The following is a 20,715-nucleotide window of genomic DNA, read 5'->3' as shown; positions in this document are numbered from 1 at the left end:
TTAGATAGTTGAAGGTGAAGTGTTGGAGAAATTGTCGCGGTTTTTTGCTTGCTGTTTTCGGCAAAATAAATTAAGAAAAAATTTTTGTGAAGTGAATTTAATTTTAAAGTAGTTTATATACGTATATTGTGATTAAGAATGGATAATCGGAAATTAATTGAGCTACTTAGCTCAATTAGTGCACAATTAATTGTTCCGGAAGAACGGAAACAAGCCGAAGAGCTACTATCTCAGGTTAGTGGACAAATTTGTGAAGGGGAAATATGGCTGTTAGTGGAATATGCCGCGTGCCAACATGTGCTTTATTCGTCATTCTAGAACATACATTTGAAATATTTTCTTTGAAACCACAGTCTACTAAAATATATGTATTCCAATTATTGAAATGGTGGAGCACCATGATATTAACGAATTATTACTCATCTTATGCATATTTGGCGAATGCGTTATGACTAAAATTTTTGTGTGAAATATCAATGTAGAATTGAATATACTTAATTAGCTAAAGGAAATTAATAGAGAATTAACATGGATATAATATACATGTATCTATTTTCATATAGCACTATTGAATTTCTTAAAATGTACAAAATTTTTAAAATAAAATATATAAGAAAAGAAGTTATTTTCTATTTATAGCTTTTAAATCTATAAGCATAATTGCATATGTTTGCAATGTGAGAAAAAACTAATTTCACTTAAGTAATCTAAAAAAAAAGAAAAAAATATTTATAAAACGATATTTTCTTTGTAAACCTTGGAATATATCAAGTTTTAATAATCACGCAAGCTAAACAATTCAAGGTTAATAAATAATATTTAGATTTAGTTTGCATAAAAGAAAGTACTGAATTTCCACGTCGAGTAACTATTGAAATTAGAAATTAATTCTACATACACTCAACCTCTGTTATTAAATATAAAATTAGTGTATTAAAGTTTAAAAAATGTTAATGGTATTAATATTTGCTATTTGCAGCTTCACAAAATTATTGGTTTTGTGCCCACTCTATTGCAAATTGTTATGCAAAATGATTTGGACTTACCAGTTAGACAGGCTGGTGCTATATATCTAAAAAATTTAATAACTAAAAGTTGGCAAGATCGTGATGTAAAACCGGGGGAACCATTAATATATTCTATTCATGAACAAGATAGGGCAATGATTCGTTCAAGCATAGTTGATGCAATTGTAATGGCACCCGATATTGTTAAGTAAGATTGGACAAGTTTATTTTTATAATTACTTTGTCAGGTTTACATTTAATGTTATATTTATAGAGTTCAGTTGGCTGTTTGCGTCAATCATATAATTAAATCTGATTTCCCAGGAAGATGGACGCAAGTAGTGGATAAAATTAGTATATATTTGCAAAATCCAGATGTTAACGGTTGGAATGGAGCTTTGTTGACGTTATATCAATTAGTAAAATGTTATGAATATAAGCCACTTGAAGATCGTGCCCCATTAAACGAAGCAATGAATTTATTATTACCGATGATTTACAATTTAATGGTTAATCTATTAAATGATCCAAGTGATCAAAGTGTACTTTTACAAAAACAAATTCTAAAAATTTATTATGCCTTAACAAATTTCGCCCTTGCTTTGGATTTAATCACAAATGAAATGTTTTCACAATGGATGGAAGTTTGCCGACAAATTGTAGATAGACCTGTACCAGACTGTTCTCACGTAGATGAGGATGAAAGGCCCGAATTACCATGTTGGAAGGCGAAGAAATGGGCTTTGCATATAATGGATCGCATGTTCGAAAGGTAATTTTTATTATTATTAATTTATTATTAATTGGTTTGAAAAAAAATGATTTTTATATATTTAAGATATGGAAGCCCCAAAAATATCATAATAAAATATCAAAAATTCGCAGAATGGTATTTGCCAACTTTTACGTCAGGGGTTTTAGAAGTAATGTTGAAAGTTCTAGACCAGTATCGAAATAAAATATATGTTTCACCAAGAGTTTTAACTGGTATTTTGTCCTATTTAAAAACAGCGTAGGTTTTAATTTCTATTTTTCAAATTTTTGGTTCGCAATAAAATGTATTTTTTTTGTAGTGTGAGCCATGCCTATTCCTGGAAATTAATTAAACCGCATATGATCGCAATAATACAAGATGTTATTTTTCCCATTATGTCATTTACGGAAGCTGATGCTGAATTATGGGAAACCGATCCGCATGAATACATTCGTTTGAAATTCGGTGTGTTAAAATTTTTAATTTTGCTTAAATTGTTTGAAGTTTGGTTTGATTATAACTTTTAATTATTAACATGTTTTAGATATTTTTGAAGATTATGCCACACCTGTGCCATCTGCACAAAGTTTGTTACATTCTTGTTGTAAAACCAGAAAAGGAATACTGCCAAAAACAATGCAAATTATTATGCAGGTATTTTACTTCCAATACAAAATCTACACAAGTACTCAATAATTATTTTTACCTTTGTAGATAATCACCTCACCAAATGCTGATAATCGGCAAAAGGACGGTGCTCTTTATATGATTGGTACGTTAGCTGATGTTTTAATGAAGAAACGAGTTTATCGAGATCAACTAGAAGCAATGTTGACGACATACGTGTTTCCAGAGTTTAACAATCCTGAAGGCCATATGAGAGCAAGAGCTTGCTGGGTACTACATTATTTCAGTGATATTACATTTAAAAATCAACAAGTGTTGGTTGAAATTATGAGACTAACTGTAAATGCTTTATTAAATGACAAAGAGCTTCCAGTTCGTGTCGAAGCTGCTGTAGGGTTGCAAATGTTTTTGTCATCACAAGATAGTGCAGCACCAATGGTGGAACCTCAAATTCAAGAAATATCAAAAGAATTATTAAGAATCATACGTGAAACTGAAAACGAAGATTTAACAAATGTAATGCAAAAAATTGTATCAACATTTGCTGAACAACTTTTACCGATAGCAGTTGAAATATGCCAGCAACTGGCGTCAACATTTAGACAAGTGTTAGAATCTGATGGTGGGTCTGACGAGAAAGCAATTACTGCGATGGGTTTATTAAATACGATGGAAACTTTATTGACAGTAATGGAAGAGCATCCTGATATTATGACTAATTTACATCCAATAGTAATAAATGTAGTTGGGCATATATTCCAGCACAATATTACGGAATTTTATGAGGAGACATTTTCTCTAGTTTATGATTTGACCTCAAAATCGATTTCCCCTGAAATGTGGCAAATGTTGGAGTTGATATACCAAGTTTTCAAAAAAAATGGTGTCGATTATTTCATAGATATAATGCCAGCATTACATAACTATGTTACGGTTGACACACCAGCGTTTTTATCAAATCCAAACCGTTTATTAGCTATGTTTGATATGTGCAAAACGGTATCATTTAATAATGGTATAAAAAACTGTAGCAGTTTTATATTTGCTTTTTTTAGATGTTAGAACGCAACGTTGGAAAGGATGCTGACGAGCTGGAAGGGGAAGATCCAGAATGCCACGCAGCTAAGTTGCTTGAAGTTATAATTCTTCAATGTAGGGGACAAATAGATTCAGTTATACCCATGTTCGTTGATCTTGCACTTTCAAGATTAACAAGAACAGTTCAATCTTCAGAGCTTAGAGCAATGTGTTTACAAGTAAGAACTTACATAAACTTCTATCATAATTTTTAACATGCCAAAATTGTTCATTTTATATGATTTAAAAGGTTGTTATCGCAGCTTTATATTATAATCCTCAACATTTATTGTCAATATTAGAAAAAATGTCCCAACCAAATAACGGTCCTATAGCGTCACATTTTATTAAGCAATGGTTATATGATACAGATTGCTTTTTAGGGTAAAATATTTGCAGTACTTAATATTCTAATACATATGACTGAAATACTTTTGCTTTAGGATTCATGATAGAAAATTATGCGTATTAGGTTTATGTGCATTAATTTCATTAGGTGATGCTAAACCACCAGTTTTAAGTGAAGTAGCTGCAACAATTATGCCATCTTTGATTTTGTTATTTGATGGTTTAAATCGTGCATATCAAGCTCGTGCCCAAGAAGAAGAAGAAGAGGAAAGTGAAGATGAAGATGAAGATTGTGAAGGTAAGTTTTTAAAGAACGTTGCTTAATTCCCTCATAACAATAGAACATATATCTATTTTAACTTGTAGAAGCTCTTTCCAGCGATGAGGACGAAATTGATGAATTTGCTCCTGATTATTTAGAACAAGTAGGTGAATTAGCTAAAAAAGCTGGAATGGATATAAAAGCGGAAATAAAAGTAGCGTTTTTTTCTTTATGAAATATTCCTGCAATTTTACATTGAATTTAAGTAATTAAACATTATGTTTCTTAATATAGGCAGAAGATGAAGACGAAGATGATTCTGATGCAGGTGATGAAGAATCAGACTATGGACTGAATGAAACTCAATTGGAAACTTATACGACACCTATAGATGATGAAGAAGTAGATAATCCCATTGATGAATATATAGCTTTTAGAGATGTTTGTTTTAGTATGCATTGTTGTTATTTAATTTAACATTTATGGCTAATCAACTTATTTTATTTGAAATTTAGTGCTTTCCACTCAAGACCCTTCTTGGTATCAACTACTAATGAGTAGTTTAACGGAAGAGCAGGGTAAAACCATTCAGGAGATAATGGTCACAGCAGATCAGAAGAAAGCTCAGTATGAATCAAAACGTATCGAAAAAGCAGGAGGTTATGATTTTAAACAGCAAACTATACCAAGCTCCTTTAAATTTGGATCTTAATAAGGAATGATTGATTTTTACAATTTTATGATTTAAAACAAATTACATTTTTATGCATTCACATGTTAGTTATTATATTAAAAAAAAAAGGAAAAAAAACGATCGGAAAAAAGTGTACTCAAATTTTGCTCTTATATTCATTTAATAATTTTAAATTTTGTTCTCGTTTGAATGACTATTTAATATTTTGTAATTAAAATTTCAATAGTTAACTGTAAAGTTTTTTATTCTAATAGTCATTGAAATTGATTTTAAGCTTTCTTTTTTATCGTTAATTTATAAACACTTGAGTAGGTATAGAAAATTTTCAAAAAAAAAATTTTCGAGATAAAAATTATTTTTATGAAAATATACGCTAAAATATACATATATGTAAATAAAAGCAATTTATTCTTTATTTTATAGAATTCTTTGAATTATTCTAATTCATTTCAATTTTTATTAATGCTTTAGAAGATTTTAAGAAATCAATTGTATAAAAACTTGGTTCCGACGTATGGGTGAATACGTACAAATTTGAATTCAGAACGTATGCCCGGCTATTTTCAATTTAATTCAAAGGGCCAGTTGTTTTAGCGCTTTCATGACGTATAGCGTTAATAAGATCGTAATTAACAAGGAATACAAATCTAAGTCCCGCGATTTCAACGACACAATTAGTACTTAGTCGGGACTTATTTCCTTGCAACAGTGGCATGCCGTCAATATATATGGGTCTTTTTCCTTCATTAGAAATAAAGAAATCTCCATTACTACGCAATTTTATTGTTCCCTGTTTTCTTGAAACTTTATAAGCAGGGCCTTCCAGTGACAAATCAACATCTACACTAAAGTCTTTAGCGCTTCGTCCAAAAGTAATTTCCTTTGACCTCATTAAATATCTCACAAGTCTGCCTCTGAGAACTGCGAGAGTTTGGCTGTCAAATTCTGGAGTAAAGCCGACACCTGTCAAGGAATCTACCAAAACAGTCCATCTACTCAATTCGTTTTCTAAGTGACGAATTTCTCGCTTATTTCTTCGGTCTGCTAAGGCTAGCTCCATTTCCAAAGCTTCCTCTTTGTTTTCTGTTAATTCACTATCCTCTATCATATCTTCAGCATCCGAAAAGCTGATAGGTTGATCGTCATTAAAAAGAGGTTTAGTTGTTTGGTCGGGTAACAAATAATATTGTTTCATTAAGTGCCAATGGTTGTATAATGATTTTGGAGTTCGTGCAGAAAAAAAAATTGAAGGATTTTTATCCAAAAGGTCTTGAAATGATTCAACTGAAGGATTTTCTGTCTGAAAGTGCATTTAATATTTATTTTTAAAATTTACATATTTTTATATTACATACGTACATACATACGTATAACTTACACTTTTTATTGTACCCAAAATATTTTCTTCTTGAACTGTGAATAAGGCTTTGCTTTGAATGTTTTCTATCAATTCTGGGTGTAAATTCCTCATAGCAGAAATTGCTATTCTAGATATCGGTTCCTCATAAAGCAAAGAATACCATCTTTGCTGTAGTTCCTGCAATGTGAATTTGCAAGAAAATTTTGTGCCACGGTGTACCGTGCGCAGATCATTTGTCTGTTGTACACCAATTATAAGGGCTAAATCGTCTATTGGTTTCCAACGACCTAAATCTTTTGTTGTGATTTGGTGCGGACCTCGATTACCTTTCTTATTTTTTTTACTATTTGTACCACCACTTGGTTTACTTTTGTTTCTTTTATCAGTAATTATATTTACAGAGCTTGCTGCTACAGTAGAATGTGAATTGAATTGTTGATGAACTGGCATTGTATTAACTGTCGGTGAAGCAATATCTACCGGTAGAGAATTTGGTAAATTTATAGAATTTATTGTGTCAGAATTATTTAGCACTGTAGCCGAATTATTGAAGTTGTTTTGTGTGGAAGGTGAGGCAGTTGGAACGGGAGTTGTTTGTGTAGATGGAATATAGGATTGTGATTGGGTACGTGCTCTCCCTATTCGGCTGTACTGTGATGTGGAAGGTATCCCGAATTCCACAATTTCATCGTCAAATCTTTTACGTTTTATTGATCGAGATGAACTGAAATATATAAGTGCTTTCTAAATTACCTAATGTATACTTCAGCGAAAATTTCGTCAAAACTATATTTCTTTTTTTTACCTTCTCCTCTTTTGGTCTGTTATTTCCGAATTCAAATTTTGTAGTGTTTCATTGGTGTTAATTTTTTCAATCTTAGATGGCTGTAAATTTGTATCCATAGTTAAAAATCAAAATAATCCTTTATTTCAGTCTTTTTGAAAACTCAATATGTACATATTTTTATATTTCAATTTGACTTTTGAAGAGCATTGCCAATTTAAGTAATATTTAAAATATTTCAGCTTATTTCTTATATAGTGTTTCCACATATGTAGTACTAATTGTGTGGTTATTGGGATGAAATATCTGTTTGCATGACAAGTTTTATGATTGACTTACGTTTTATTTTTCTTTTCATGCAGCTTTAAGACAAGGCGAAAGAAACTAGCTTGAAAGAAAATTTTTCATTGAGCGAAAACAGTATTTAAAATAAGACTATTATACATACATATTAAATAAAATATATATACATGCATATTTAATAAACTTGTTTATTTTTTTTTTTTATTTTTTTAAATGGGAGTTGCAGCCTTAGATTTTCAAAGATAAAATAAATCAACTTTTGAAAAACAATTACCTTTCCAAGTTGCCAAATGTGTATAAAAAATAGTGCTATCTTTTGAATTAATTTATGTACCTAGTTTTTTTTTCGTTTAATTTTCTTTGTACATACATATGTATGTATGTATGTATGTATTATGTATTGTATTTTTAATGTATTATATTATTATAATTGTAACTTCGTAAATTCTAATTAATATTTAATTTTTAAAAAAATTCGTAAATTGTAATTAATTTTTTGTTAGTATCGCTCACAAACTAAAAGAGAAACTTGATAGTTCGTACACTTTTATACGTTAGTTTAGTGATTAGTGAATTGGCTTGTGTGGTTGAAATTGGGTTATATAAATAGTTTCGATTAACCCTTTGCGTGTACCACTTTTTTTTGAGTTAAATTCATAAAGCACAAAAATTAAGTAGACTAAATTCACTACAATTATATACAATAATAGTTTATAAAAAATAATATGCAAATACAAAAAGTTACACTTAATATAAAAAACAAAATTATGTGTTAATACTCGTATAAAACTAATATTTAACCTACAAATTATTTACATCGATTTTGCCGATATTCAACTTTTCATTTTTGATTTATCGATTGATCGAATAGAATTTTTAAGACAAACAGAGCGAATTTCTGTAGATATTTAAATTAACTCAAAAAATAAAGGGAAATAAAAACCAATATGAATGAAAAACGAGTGAAAATTTTATTGTTCTCAAATTAATATTAATTATTGCGTTTGCTTACTTTCTCTTGTTAGTCTAATAATTTTCTTTGTATTGTTTTTTCAATTTTGTTTTTGATTGGGTATAGAGAAAAAGAGTAAAAATTTTTCAGGGTGGAAAAATTAAAAATTTTTGTAATTCAGTGGAGTATTGGCCACCGTTTTATCCGTTTCGTTGGGAAAATTTATCGTTTTACGGTAAAAAAAAAGAATAACTAAAGTTTAAAACAGAATTTATTTTTTTTTTGTTCTAGACAAAAAAATTCTTTTTGTTTATTTTTTCGCAACAAAAAGTGAAAAGCTTTTATAAATTTTAGTTTTTTTGTTTCATTTTTGTGTAAAAAATAAAAATATAAAAATTAAAAAATGTTGTTATTTTTTTTATTTCAAGTAATTGTGAATTAAAAAAAAAAAGAAAATATAATTTTTTTTTGTTAGCTATTTTGAATTTTTTTTTATTTTTAAAATATTTGTTATTGCATATGCATATTTAAAACAAAAATTATATTGTATAAAGCAAATTATGTACATATGTATGTAAATTTTTCAAAAATTTTAAATTTATAGCTACACGAAAAAATAAAAAAAATTAAAAAAAAAACAAAGTATTTTACGTATTCAATTCATTTTCTTTTCACATTCTGTTATTATTATTTCCATATATTTATTCATTTCCACTTACATATATTTAATAAAGTATATAGTGGTGCAGTGATAAGCTTACTTAACTTGGATAAGTGAGGTCATATATGTAGTTTTCGAATCTCATCAAGGCCAAAAAAAAAATTAAATATCAGGTATAGCCTTTAAAATATTTCAATAAATTAATGCAAAAAAGGATAAAAATTTTTATTCTTGTTAAATATAAAAAAATTCATATATTAAAGAATTTAAAATGATAATATTTATAAGTATATTTCTTAATATATATAAATGTATATATTTTTAAAAAATATTATATGTATAAATATACAGTATCTACTTACATATATGTATATGCACTATTTATATGTATACATACAAGTATATTATAACACTTACAATACATTATTGCATTCATCTAGAAAAATTTGATTACAACGTCATTAGGCATAATTTATATTATACTGTATGGGGCGAGTTTTTCAAATTATTTAAAATTGAAATATTATTTAAAATATATAATATTAAGTGTAATATTTATGTGTATTAAATACTATATTTTAATATTTTATATAGTATAGCCTTATGTATTTACATACAATTTTTTAAATATAGTTTTCTCTTAAAACTCCAAATAATTTTAAAATAGTTAAAATACAAAAAAAAAACCTTTTTGCTTATCGAAATTTATGTGTATGTATCTAGATATATAATATGTCAGTGCATACTCGTGTAAGTACATATTATGTATATATACATATAATTAAAATATAAATATATTTATATAGTTGTTGAAGAAAAATAAAAATTATCTTATAATATACAATGTTCTTTTCGATTAGTTCTTGAAATACTAAGAGACAAAAAGAAAAAACCAAAAAAATGAAAAAATAAAAAAAAAATTTGAAAACAAAAAATTGCAAATTTTTTTTTATTTGTTAAATACAATGGCAATTACTCTTTTCATTTCAAAGAAAATAATTAAAAGAAAAATTTGTTTTTTATAATTTTTTTTAAAGTTTGTTCTTCTTTTTTTGAATTTTCATACATAATCCATTTTATTTAAAATAGAATAAAATTTTAGTTACATATTTAGTATAATATCTCTAGCAGCTAGTTTAAACAACAAAATTCAAAAGTGTCGAAGAAAATGCTCGTACATATACATATATACGGATTATCTTATCGTTCAGAAAAACGCATAAAATTTATGCAGAACTGAATTCATAAAGTAAAAAAAAAAACAATAAAAAAATATTAAAAAGGAAAAAAAATTTTCCGTTTTCAAAAAAAAAAAATGTATTATTAAATGAAAATTTAAGGATACAAAAATTTCTTTTCGGTTTTCGTTTAACTTTTTTTTTCTATTTTTCCACTCAACTTTATTCTCTCAATTTTCGCTTTTGTCTTATTATTGGTATAGTGTTACCTTATGAAAATTTCAATACTGTTGCTGTTCATGTATAATTTTGTTTTGTAAATAATTTTTACAAAATTTTTTTAAAATTTTTTTACTGATTTGACTCAATTTTTCAATAATTTTTTTGCTATTTAAAATTTTAAACTCTTTTCAAAAATTTTGTAACTGTTTAATTATTTTTATAAATGATATCGTAAAATTCCTTTAAATTAAAATTTTCATTCTTCGTGCTAGTTTGGCAGCACTTGTAAAAGTTGTAAAGTAAACGAAACGTTTTTGCCTTTTTTTTTTGAGAGAAAGAGATTAAATAGGAAGGATGTTGAAAAAAATTTCAGCTCAAAAATTTATCATTGCCTTTCTCAATTTCCATTTTTTGGAGAAATTTTTGAGTGGAAATTTTTCAATTAAATCGCGAAGAAGTTTTTTTTTAATTTTTTTTTTGTCTTAAATTTTTTTTTTTTTTACATATTATGATATTATGAAAATTTTGTTTTAGTTTATCCATAGTATGTTCGTAGTATACTCATGTATACTACGTAATATATGTACACGTAATCATTAACTTTACTAAATTATAAAAGTGGTAGAATTTTCTTTTGATGCACAAGGTTATATAGGTACATTTGTATGTGGTGGGGTCTGTCTGATGATATTTCAAACCAATATTTTATTAGAATAATAAAAAATTCAATTATAAGTAATTTTTTTAAAGAGTTCCCTAGAAATAATTATAATGAAGATGATTTTGCATAGTAAATATAAGTTATATATAAATTAATTAAGTTATAAGTTATATATAAATTAAGAGTGCGTTATTGTTCAATGAAATTGAAAAATTTTTTTAATTTTTAATCTTTTAGGAGTAAAAATTTTTTCTTAAAAAAAGAGTACTTTTTTGAACTTTTTTTGGAAAACATAGCATGTATGTGTATGTACGTTTTATTATCTATAAATTATACAATTGTTGTTCTCAAAAATATGAAGAAACATGCCAAAAAAAATAATAATAACATACTTATAGGAGTTACTTTATGCTTGTACATATATACATATTAATTATATTTTAATAAGTATATATACTTTAATAATTCATTTTAACTAGAGTGAGTATTTTAGCAAAAAAAAAAGGGAGCCAAAGATCGGAAAAAAAAACTAAATTATAAATTAACTTTTATTTACATTTACATTGCATATAAAAGTACCCTCCCTTTACATATACGTATATATATAATATACATATGTATATATACATATAATATGTATAAGTTGTGTAATATGAGTTATATATATGTATATGTATATGTATGAATTTCCATATTATATTAACAATAAAGTTTTCAGAAGTTATAAGGGAATATAAAATACCCTTGCGTATAATTATTTTCTTTTGCCTATTAAAAATGAAAAAAAAAATGAAAAAAAAAAAAAATACGTTTTAAAATAGACAAAATGTATATATTTAAATCTATTGCATATACATAGTCAAAAATTTTAGTTTTATATATAAACCGTTGTAATAGTAATAATTGTGAAGGGCGAATCAATATATTATGTAGTTTATGAAGTATTTTTTACTTTTAGAAATTCTTTATGAAATTTATATTAAGTTTTCAATTCATAAAGGGAATTCATAGGATTCACATTTTCAAAATTCAAGAACAAAAAAAAATAAAAAAAATGAAAAACAGATATGAAAAACAAAATAAAATGAGATGTGAAACAATTTTACTGTTATATTTGTCTACATATGTATATAACTAACTAAAATGTTTCTTTTGAAAAAATATGGATTACATGTTAATTTAGAGAATCTATAATAACACTAAAAGTATAACACTACAGATGTACATATGTACAACATTCTCAAGTTTAACCAGTTATATGAAAAAACAATCAGGAGGAGTAGTTACGAATTCCAATTTATGGCTTCCTATTTTAAAATAAAAAAAAGACTGCCAAATACAAAATATTAATAAAAACATTTAAATTTGTTAAATATTTTTTAATTATAACAAATTTGAAAAACTACTTGATCTAAACCTTGATTGAAGTGCATGTCAAAGTATTTTATATACCTTCATATTATGTACGAATACTTAAAATTATGCTGTTATACCATTTGTTATTTGAAAATTTTGATGTGGATTGAAATTTTGAAATTATTTAAATCCAAGTAAATATATAACTAGTATATAGTACAAGCATAAATGTACGAATACAAAATAAATGATGTACACTTTTATATGTTAATATGGTTTTAAAAAAAATTGTTCATATGTTATTCATATCTTATAATTGCCATTACTTAGCCCTTGACTAACCCTCTCATTATTATTTTTTGTCAGTTTGATTTTTTTGATGTGTACAAATTACATGATATTACTGCACTTTATATTTGTATTATACTATATATTAGTATTTTAATTTGAAATAAAAATTTATTTTAAAAAATAATAATAAAGTTAATAAAATTTTAATAAAAATATGCGAGGCAAAAATATTACATAAAAATATTATTTTTTTTTAATTACATAGAAACAACTCCGCACTCTTAGACTTGTTTCCTTTTCTTTTTTTTTTACTAGTTCTTAAATCACTTATACGTTTATGCCTCATTCCCACAAATTAAATTTTTAGTTATATTGTTATGAAATTTTTTTCTTCTTTAAATTCAAAATTTTTTTTATTTTTTTTTAATTTTAATTAAATTGCTATAAACCAATAAGTATGAAGATAGAAATGTCACTTTGGCAACACGAATATTTTGAAAAAAGATAAAAATTTTTTTTTTTTTTAATTTTCACCTTTAATAAAGCTAACACATAACTTATACATTAAATTGTTAACCAGAAAAAAGATACCTATAAGTATGCAATATTAACTTTTTAGAATAAAATCTAATATAATTTATTTCAAATATTATTATAGCAGTTTAAGCATATAAATCAATACAGTTTAAGCATATTTTTAATATTTAAATACATTTTCTATATAATAATATTATAATAAACTAAATTTACCAATATATACTAATAATATATATAGATTACGTTATTATTAATATTTACACTTGTGCATTTATTTAAGTTAATTGGATTCAAATGCATAAAATCTACTTTCAATTATCTTTCCTAAAACATACATAAATAATACCCATACATTATTTTTCTCCTTGTTGTTTCCTAATTTAATAATATTATGTAGAAAAAGTAATTTACTTATATTTTTATTATAACAACTGTTCAGATATATAAGTATGACCTTTGTTTTTTTTTGTGTGTTTTGAATTCAATATTTTTTTTCATACTTTAAATATTTGACTTGAAAAACAGGTGGTAATATTTCTTAAACTTAATAATGTTTATTTATTTTTCATTGAATGCATGTTTTTTTAATACAATATATATACCTATCAGCATTAACATATTATACACGCGTTAACTTACGTTGAATATTATATTCAGTACACAAAGAAAAAAAAACCAAGTACTAAAAAGGATAAAATACAATTGATGGAATGGGTAATGGCATGACAACGTTATTGATTTCTATATATATGTACATATAAATATTATTATGTTATTACTTAGAATAAAATAATATATTGCGCTATTTACTTTTTTTTATATTTTTTTTTGTAATATAATGAATATTATTGAACAAAAATAATTTTAACAAAAAGCCTATTTTAATATTTAAATAGTCAATTATATTATAAAACAAAAAAATTAAAGGCAGCTTAAGAAGATGAATAGAAGAGAACTTAATTTTGATTTCGCCATTGAATATAAAAATTTTAATTTAAAAAATATTGAGAGCAAATTTTTTAATTTTTATATTAGAAATATAATTCCTGACTTCAAAATTGTAGTAATACAATAGTAGTAGATAATGCAACTTATAATCTCTAATTGTTAAATTTTGTAGTAATGCAGTATTACTGTAATTTTGAAGTTACTATACTGTGAGAAAGTATACTATAGTTTGTTTACATTTTCTATAGAACTGATAAAAATTTAATATTTTAATTAACTTTTTATATAAAAAATGCTGCACCACTTTATGGACATTTAGGTTTAACATTTTTTGCTAAAATCTCATATATATGTATGTATTAAATTATTTTATCATATTTTTAAATGGTAATATGATATAATATAAGTAAAAAGTGCATATAATTATTAACACCATTTTATTAATATACATAATGAGTAAGAGGAATTTTGCCGGATTTTATTTTACATGTTCATTTCTTCGTATTCAAATTCCAATTCTCGAACAAAAAAAATTCAAGTAAAAGAAAAAAAAAAGTTATTATTGCTGTTATAAAAACTATATTGGGATATAATATTTCTTTTTTACCAGAATTATATTCATTTTAAATATTATTTTAATAATAGAATTTATGATATTTCAATATTGATTTATAGATTAAGAATTTATTTTGTTTAGATGATTTTCATTGTGCAAATATATATACATATGTATAACAAAATTGTATGTATTTAATAATCATTAATCTAAATATATTTATAAAAATATGTTTATATAAATATGTATATGTATAATATTTATTTTACATTGTAAAAGAAAAACGCACAATCTTTCATGTATAAATAAGCGCGAATAGAAAAATATTAAGTTTATATACATATATTTTTTTTTTATTTTAATTAATTATGTAAGAAAAATATTTTCAAAAATTGTAAAGTTGCCTTAATTTTTATATAAGAAAAAAAATTATTAGAAATAATTAAATTTGTTTTGAAATATTTTTTTCAGTATATTTAATGATTCTAGCCGAAATATACCTGTTAAAATCATTTGAATTTTCTTATACTTTTATTTTTGTTATACAAAATATCAGTGTAATGTTGCACATATTTTTAAAAGTTAACAAATTTTTGTTCTTTTTTTTTGCTTAAGTTTCATTTTTAAGATTTGTTTTTCTTTAAGTACTTATACTCGTAATTTTTGTACAAGCAAGTTTTTCTTTTTATATACAATATGTTGTAGATTATGTAAAATATTCATTTATAATAATTATATAATATTATAAATAATTATTTTATATTTTATTTAGTCTACTATTTGTTTAGTACTTATATGTAAAATAATAAAATCATATATTTAATTTTAGATATGTACGCAAAATTTAAAGAAAAATGTTTAAAATTAATAAAAATATAAATAACGTGAAAAATAAATAAGTATAAATATAATTAAAGTGCACTTTTAAAATGTAATTCAAAAGTTATAAAATAAATTAAAAAACAAATGAACAGGAATAGAAATTAACTAAAAAATATAAAAATCATAATATACTAGTATATTATACATACATATATGCATAACGATATAATAAATATTAAAAATAACCATATAATAAAAAAATACAAAAATAAATCATAGATTTAAAAAAGTCAAAAAAGTTTTAATTGAATAAATACCCTAAATAGTGATTATTGTATATAAAATAATAAATTTATAATATAACTAATTATGTATATTCAATTTTATTAATTTCGTGCTGTACATGTATAAAAAAAACATATTGTATAATAATTTTTATAAATTATACAATTACTATATTAACCCTAAACCGCAAATCATACAAAATATCAAAAAGTAAAAAAAAATAAAAATAATAAATAGTGTAAAAATATTAAAAAATGTTATACTAATTGTAATAATAAGTCATAAAAGAAGAAAAGTGCATATTAAAACATAAATTATGAAATTTTTATTTAAAAAAGACTAGAAAATACGAGTATATATCATTTTTACTATATATAAAATAAATAAAATAATAAAATATTTTGTTTCTATGTATGTATATGTACGTATAGCAACCTCTATTTATAACTAAATTACAAAAATAATTTATGAATTTGAAAAAAAAAAATATTCGTTTATTATTGTAATAATAAAATTATCGTCGTCATTTCATTTTTGCTTTTTGGGGATTTTTGAAATTGTTATCAGTGGTAAGCATATTTTAATTATAAAATTTTATTAAAAATATTTTTTTTATACTATATTTTAGATTTAGTCAATAATTTTAAATATAACTTATTAATGGTTACAAAAGTTTTAGTGCAAAAAAAGTGGTAATTTTATAAAAATATTTTTGAGGTACCAAATAAAATATAATTCCCAAAATTTTAAATAGAAAGAGAAATTTTTCCCCAATTTGGTATGGTGGTAAATTACATAACTTTAACGCTTTCAAATATTATCCTTAAAAAATTCTAATTCGTGTGTAATTAGTGAAATTTTGTCATATCTGAGTTTTCGCCATTTGGTATATATAAAACGAATTCCACAACAAATAATATTTGCTATAGTTGTTTTCAAACAGGTAAATTGCATAACGAACCGCGACATATACTATACAAGCTCATGAAAAATATTAAATCAAATGCTATTTGTTAAGTTTGATATTTTTAAGAAGCATTAGCGTTTTTTTTTCTTCTTCAAAATTTTAGTTAATTTAATACTTTAAAAATTATGATACGCGGGTACATATACACATATATATACATAACTTTACATACAGTATATATGTATGTCATACATGTTGTGGGTGTTTTTTCAAGTATTATTACTTTTTGTTTGAATCGATTTCGAATATTTCATTTCAGAATTTGAGGTTTTCTTGTTTCATAAAGAATATTATATAAATGTACTTATAGTTTGTTTTTTATTTTTCTGTACAAGGTAACAAAACGAAAAAATATAGTATTTTTTTCCTGCAATTTTTCTTTTTCCTAATAATTTGCTATCAAAAGAAAAACTTTTCCATTACTCATTTAGTATTGTATAAAAAATCTAGATACAATAATGTATATATGAACGTATAATATACATATACATGAACATATTCGATTATTATATTATTTAGATTTAGGTATACAATATATAATTGTAAAAAAAGCACCTATGTTAAAATATAATATTGAACAAAGACAAAGAAAATAAATGTAATAAAACTGGAAACAAATAAAGAAGTTTAAAAAATCACACAAGATAACATAAAAATACAAAGAAAGTAAGAAAAAATAAATAAAATGTTGTAGAAACAAAGTAGGTACATAATTAAGTAGCTTTTTGTCTTCAAAATGAAATCATATTTTTATCATAACGTTATATTGGTAGAATATTTATAGTGTGCTCATGTATTTTTATAGATATATGCATACATACTCAGTATATATTGATAAGAGGTTTATAAATATTCCTTAACTAAATCGTTTAGGCTCATTTGGGCAGCAAGATGGAGTGCTAAAGGCTCATGGTGTTGGAGCACTATAAGGTGTCAGAGATTTTTTTACCAAAAGCAAATAGGTGCTGAACGGACTTCTAGTATCTCTGGTCTGGATGGATTTTTGTTGGGATAGGTGATGTTGAGAAAGTTGTTTGTTTGTTAAAATAATTTGTTTACATAGCTCTATATATATAGTATATTTTAATATAGTAAAAACATATGGTCTAGAAAACTGAGTTATACCTGAGACAGTATAGTGTAAGATTATAGGACTGCAAAACTCTGACAGTATAATGTAAAAATATAAGACTCTAAGAATATAATAAATAGATTCTTATCTATTCTATAGCAAATATATTTTGTCAATAATAAAATAATATATTTTACAAAATTTATGAACAGAGTTTGCTTATTATATTCTTAATTTAAAGTAACTATTATTATTTCTGAAATATAATTTAATTGAAATGCGTTTCTCAAATGTTAGAACGCGTGTTAAAAGAAATTATAGATGGATCATTTATTATCAACGAGAATTTATTATATGTATGTACAATGCAAGTTCATATATAAAATGTTTGCATTTATATACATTCATACTTACTTATGTAAGAAATATAAAGAAATTTTAAGATAGAAATTTTACCATAGAAAACTTTTATACAAATATTTACCACGTTACAACAATTTACAGAACTTTTGAAATTGTATGATATACATGTATGAGGATTGAAAATATTATTGTAGAAAGACAAATTATTTCAATGTTTAATATTTTCATATATGCATGTATTTTATACATATGTGCATGTATGCTGATATATTTATAGTATGTATAATATTTCATCAATGACAAAATAAATAAAAGCAAAAAGAGGATACAAAAATAGAGCAACAAATAATGAAATACATATTTATATGTGTATGTTTATATACATATATGTCACTCGAGTATTATACATTTATCCTTATTTTTAAATTATTTATAAAGTATATAAAAAACATAATATATCATGAGTCATATAGTAAGAGGAACAACTAAATACGTGTCTTCATTATACAACTATAATAACCATATATGTATATTGAGAAAATCAAATGAATTGGATAAAGTTTTGACAACATTATATATTATATTTTTTCATTGTTATTATGTTGTTATTTTCACTATTATTTTTGTTATTACTGTCAATTTATTTTTTTCTTTATTGTAAGAAATATCTGTTCAAAAAATCAAAATTTTTTTGTTCTATGCGTTTCGCATTTTAAATGTTTTTCATAGCTTTGCATGTTATGCTTGTGTTTTATATATTCTGTGACAGGACACTAAAAAGATATTTAAAAGATTAGCAAATATAAAAGGCTTTGAATTTTAATTTTTTTAAAAGATATTATGTAAATACGTAGTCACTCATTTATTTGGAGAACTACAGAAAGGTACTCACCTATTTATTTGGATTCGTTGGAAAAATTTAAAAAACGATAACTAAGCCTAACTTCTGTGAATATTTTTGGAAAATTTGGTCATAAATTTTGTGGCGGTGTTTGATACGTCAAAAGAAATTCATAAACAGTGTTTACCGTTTAAATTCAGCGGGACTATAAATTATTCTTCATGTTTACTTTTGTTTCACATTCTATTTTAAGAGAGTTCAAGAATTTAAATAATATAAATAAGTTTTTACGATTAACTCAAGGAGAGGTCGAAATGAAGGGTGAGAGTGATGAAGCATTCTACATGAAGAATTCCAAGAGGGTGTCAAAATGTTGAAATAAAGAGTTTGTCATTGTACTATTAAATATGTCATAAAGAAAATTATAAACATGACTTTTGATGACTTTTCGAACAACTTATATTCGAATAATTTACCGTTGCATTATGGTATTCGTGTTTAAATGTATAGGCTCTTAATTTTATGTTTTTGTGTAAATTTTTATATCCTTTTAAATTTTTTTCTACTTACTAAAGTTTGTTAATTTCTTTACCACTCAAAAAATTGTTTTTTATTTATTCTTCTAACTCTTAGTTACTGTATTTTTCTCTTTGTGCTTCTTTTAATTTTTTTCTGATTTTCGCTTTTTATATATTAATACATTATCATGCTTTTATCTATTTGTTAATCATACACTTATGTACGGATGTATTTGTATAAATAAATTATATTTATTTATATATATATAGATCTGTGTGCAAGTAGATGTATAAATGTGTTTAAATAAGCTTATGAATTATTTTCTTTGAAAAAAGAAAAAGAAAACAAAAAGAAAAAAATTGCAAAAAGATTATTTTTTCCCACGTTTTTCCCTCTTTCATTTTCTTAATATTGTTGCTATATTATGAAAAATAAAAAAAAACTCAAAATCGCTTAATATTTTTATAATAAACGTAAGTATTTTGATTATAAGAGATGTATGGATCGAGAGAGAACGTGTGTTTAAAGAGGTGAAATGTTGAGCCACAAAAAAAAAACGAGTGAAAATCTGAACTATTTAAGAAAATATTTTTGGAATTTTTTTTAAAAAATTTAATATACATTTTGATTTTTTGTTGAAATTTTCATTATTATTGTTATTATGATTTTGTTTCTTTGTTTCTATTTTATAATAGTGTATTTCATATTGTGTCATTAAAATATTGGCTACATCGTAAAATATTCAAAAAAGAAATTTAATAAATTTAACTTTTTTTCTTTCAAAAATGTCCAAGATTTGAATAAGAGGGAAATTTCTTTTAATTTAATCTTTTTTTTCTTTATTATTTTTAAGATTTTCCAGTTTGTAAATATTTTTATATGTATACATTCCATTTGTTGGTTAATTCGGATTCTTCGAAGGAATACATAATATATAAAACATATGCGCATCTCAGTGTGTAATCCCATGAATCATATTTTATTTACGTCTATAGAACTATGAGGCTGTTGGGTTGGCTTTTTTTTCTTTCGGTTTTTCTTTCATATTTATATCATAAGTAATATTTTTTGTTTATAAAGAAGAAATGCTTTAAATATGTATGTTTATGAAAAATATCGTAAAATTTTAACAAAATATAAAAATAATTGAGAATTTTTAAATAAAACCGCAGTGTTCTGTAATGGTATCAAACTTTAGTTAAATTTATGTTTGCAGTCCTTACTAATGTATATATATTGGTTTTGTATATACTTCGAACTACACTTCA

General features: G+C 24.1%; 3 protein-coding genes across 7 annotated transcripts in view; 2 read left to right on the top strand and 1 right to left on the bottom strand.

The window, feature by feature from the left end:
- LOC129606837 (importin-7) lies at positions 1–4,968 on the top strand. Its single transcript, XM_055517417.1, has 13 exons — positions 1–234; positions 980–1,215; positions 1,282–1,779; positions 1,846–2,019; positions 2,081–2,226; positions 2,306–2,415; positions 2,476–3,387; positions 3,444–3,644; positions 3,716–3,849; positions 3,909–4,111; positions 4,180–4,289; positions 4,370–4,526; positions 4,591–4,968. Exons 1-13 carry the CDS (start codon positions 139–141, stop codon positions 4,785–4,787), a joined length of 3,174 nt encoding a protein of 1,057 aa, XP_055373392.1. The 5' UTR covers positions 1–138; the 3' UTR covers positions 4,788–4,968.
- A 163-nt stretch (positions 4,969–5,131) lies between these two features.
- LOC129606838 (microspherule protein 1) lies at positions 5,132–7,087 on the bottom strand. The gene is made up of 3 exons (XM_055517418.1): positions 6,935–7,087; positions 6,148–6,853; positions 5,132–6,069 (listed from the first exon to the last, which is right to left on the bottom strand). Exons 1-3 carry the CDS (start codon positions 7,030–7,032, stop codon positions 5,338–5,340), a joined length of 1,536 nt encoding a protein of 511 aa, XP_055373393.1. The 5' UTR covers positions 7,033–7,087; the 3' UTR covers positions 5,132–5,337.
- An 8,704-nt stretch (positions 7,088–15,791) lies between these two features.
- LOC129606973 (potassium voltage-gated channel protein Shab) overlaps positions 15,792–20,715 on the top strand; it is a 202,648-nt gene continuing 197,724 nt past the window's right edge. The window contains exon 1 of one of the 5 annotated variants that reach the window (XM_055517636.1): positions 15,792–16,254. The gene's annotated coding sequence lies outside the window, so the exon portion shown is untranslated. Of the gene's footprint in view, positions 16,255–17,554; positions 17,668–20,715 lie in introns of those variants that run through there. The other 4 variants (XM_055517638.1, XM_055517632.1, XM_055517637.1 and 1 more) reach the window with 4 other exon arrangements.

The sequence above is a fragment of the Condylostylus longicornis genome, unplaced genomic scaffold (assembly GCF_029603195.1).
Source record: "Condylostylus longicornis isolate FDR11 unplaced genomic scaffold, ASM2960319v2 ptg000022l, whole genome shotgun sequence".
Classification (NCBI taxonomy): Eukaryota; Metazoa; Arthropoda; class Insecta; order Diptera; family Dolichopodidae; genus Condylostylus; species Condylostylus longicornis.
Note: the sequence above shows the minus strand (reverse complement) of the source record. Positions and strands in the feature narration are given on the sequence as shown.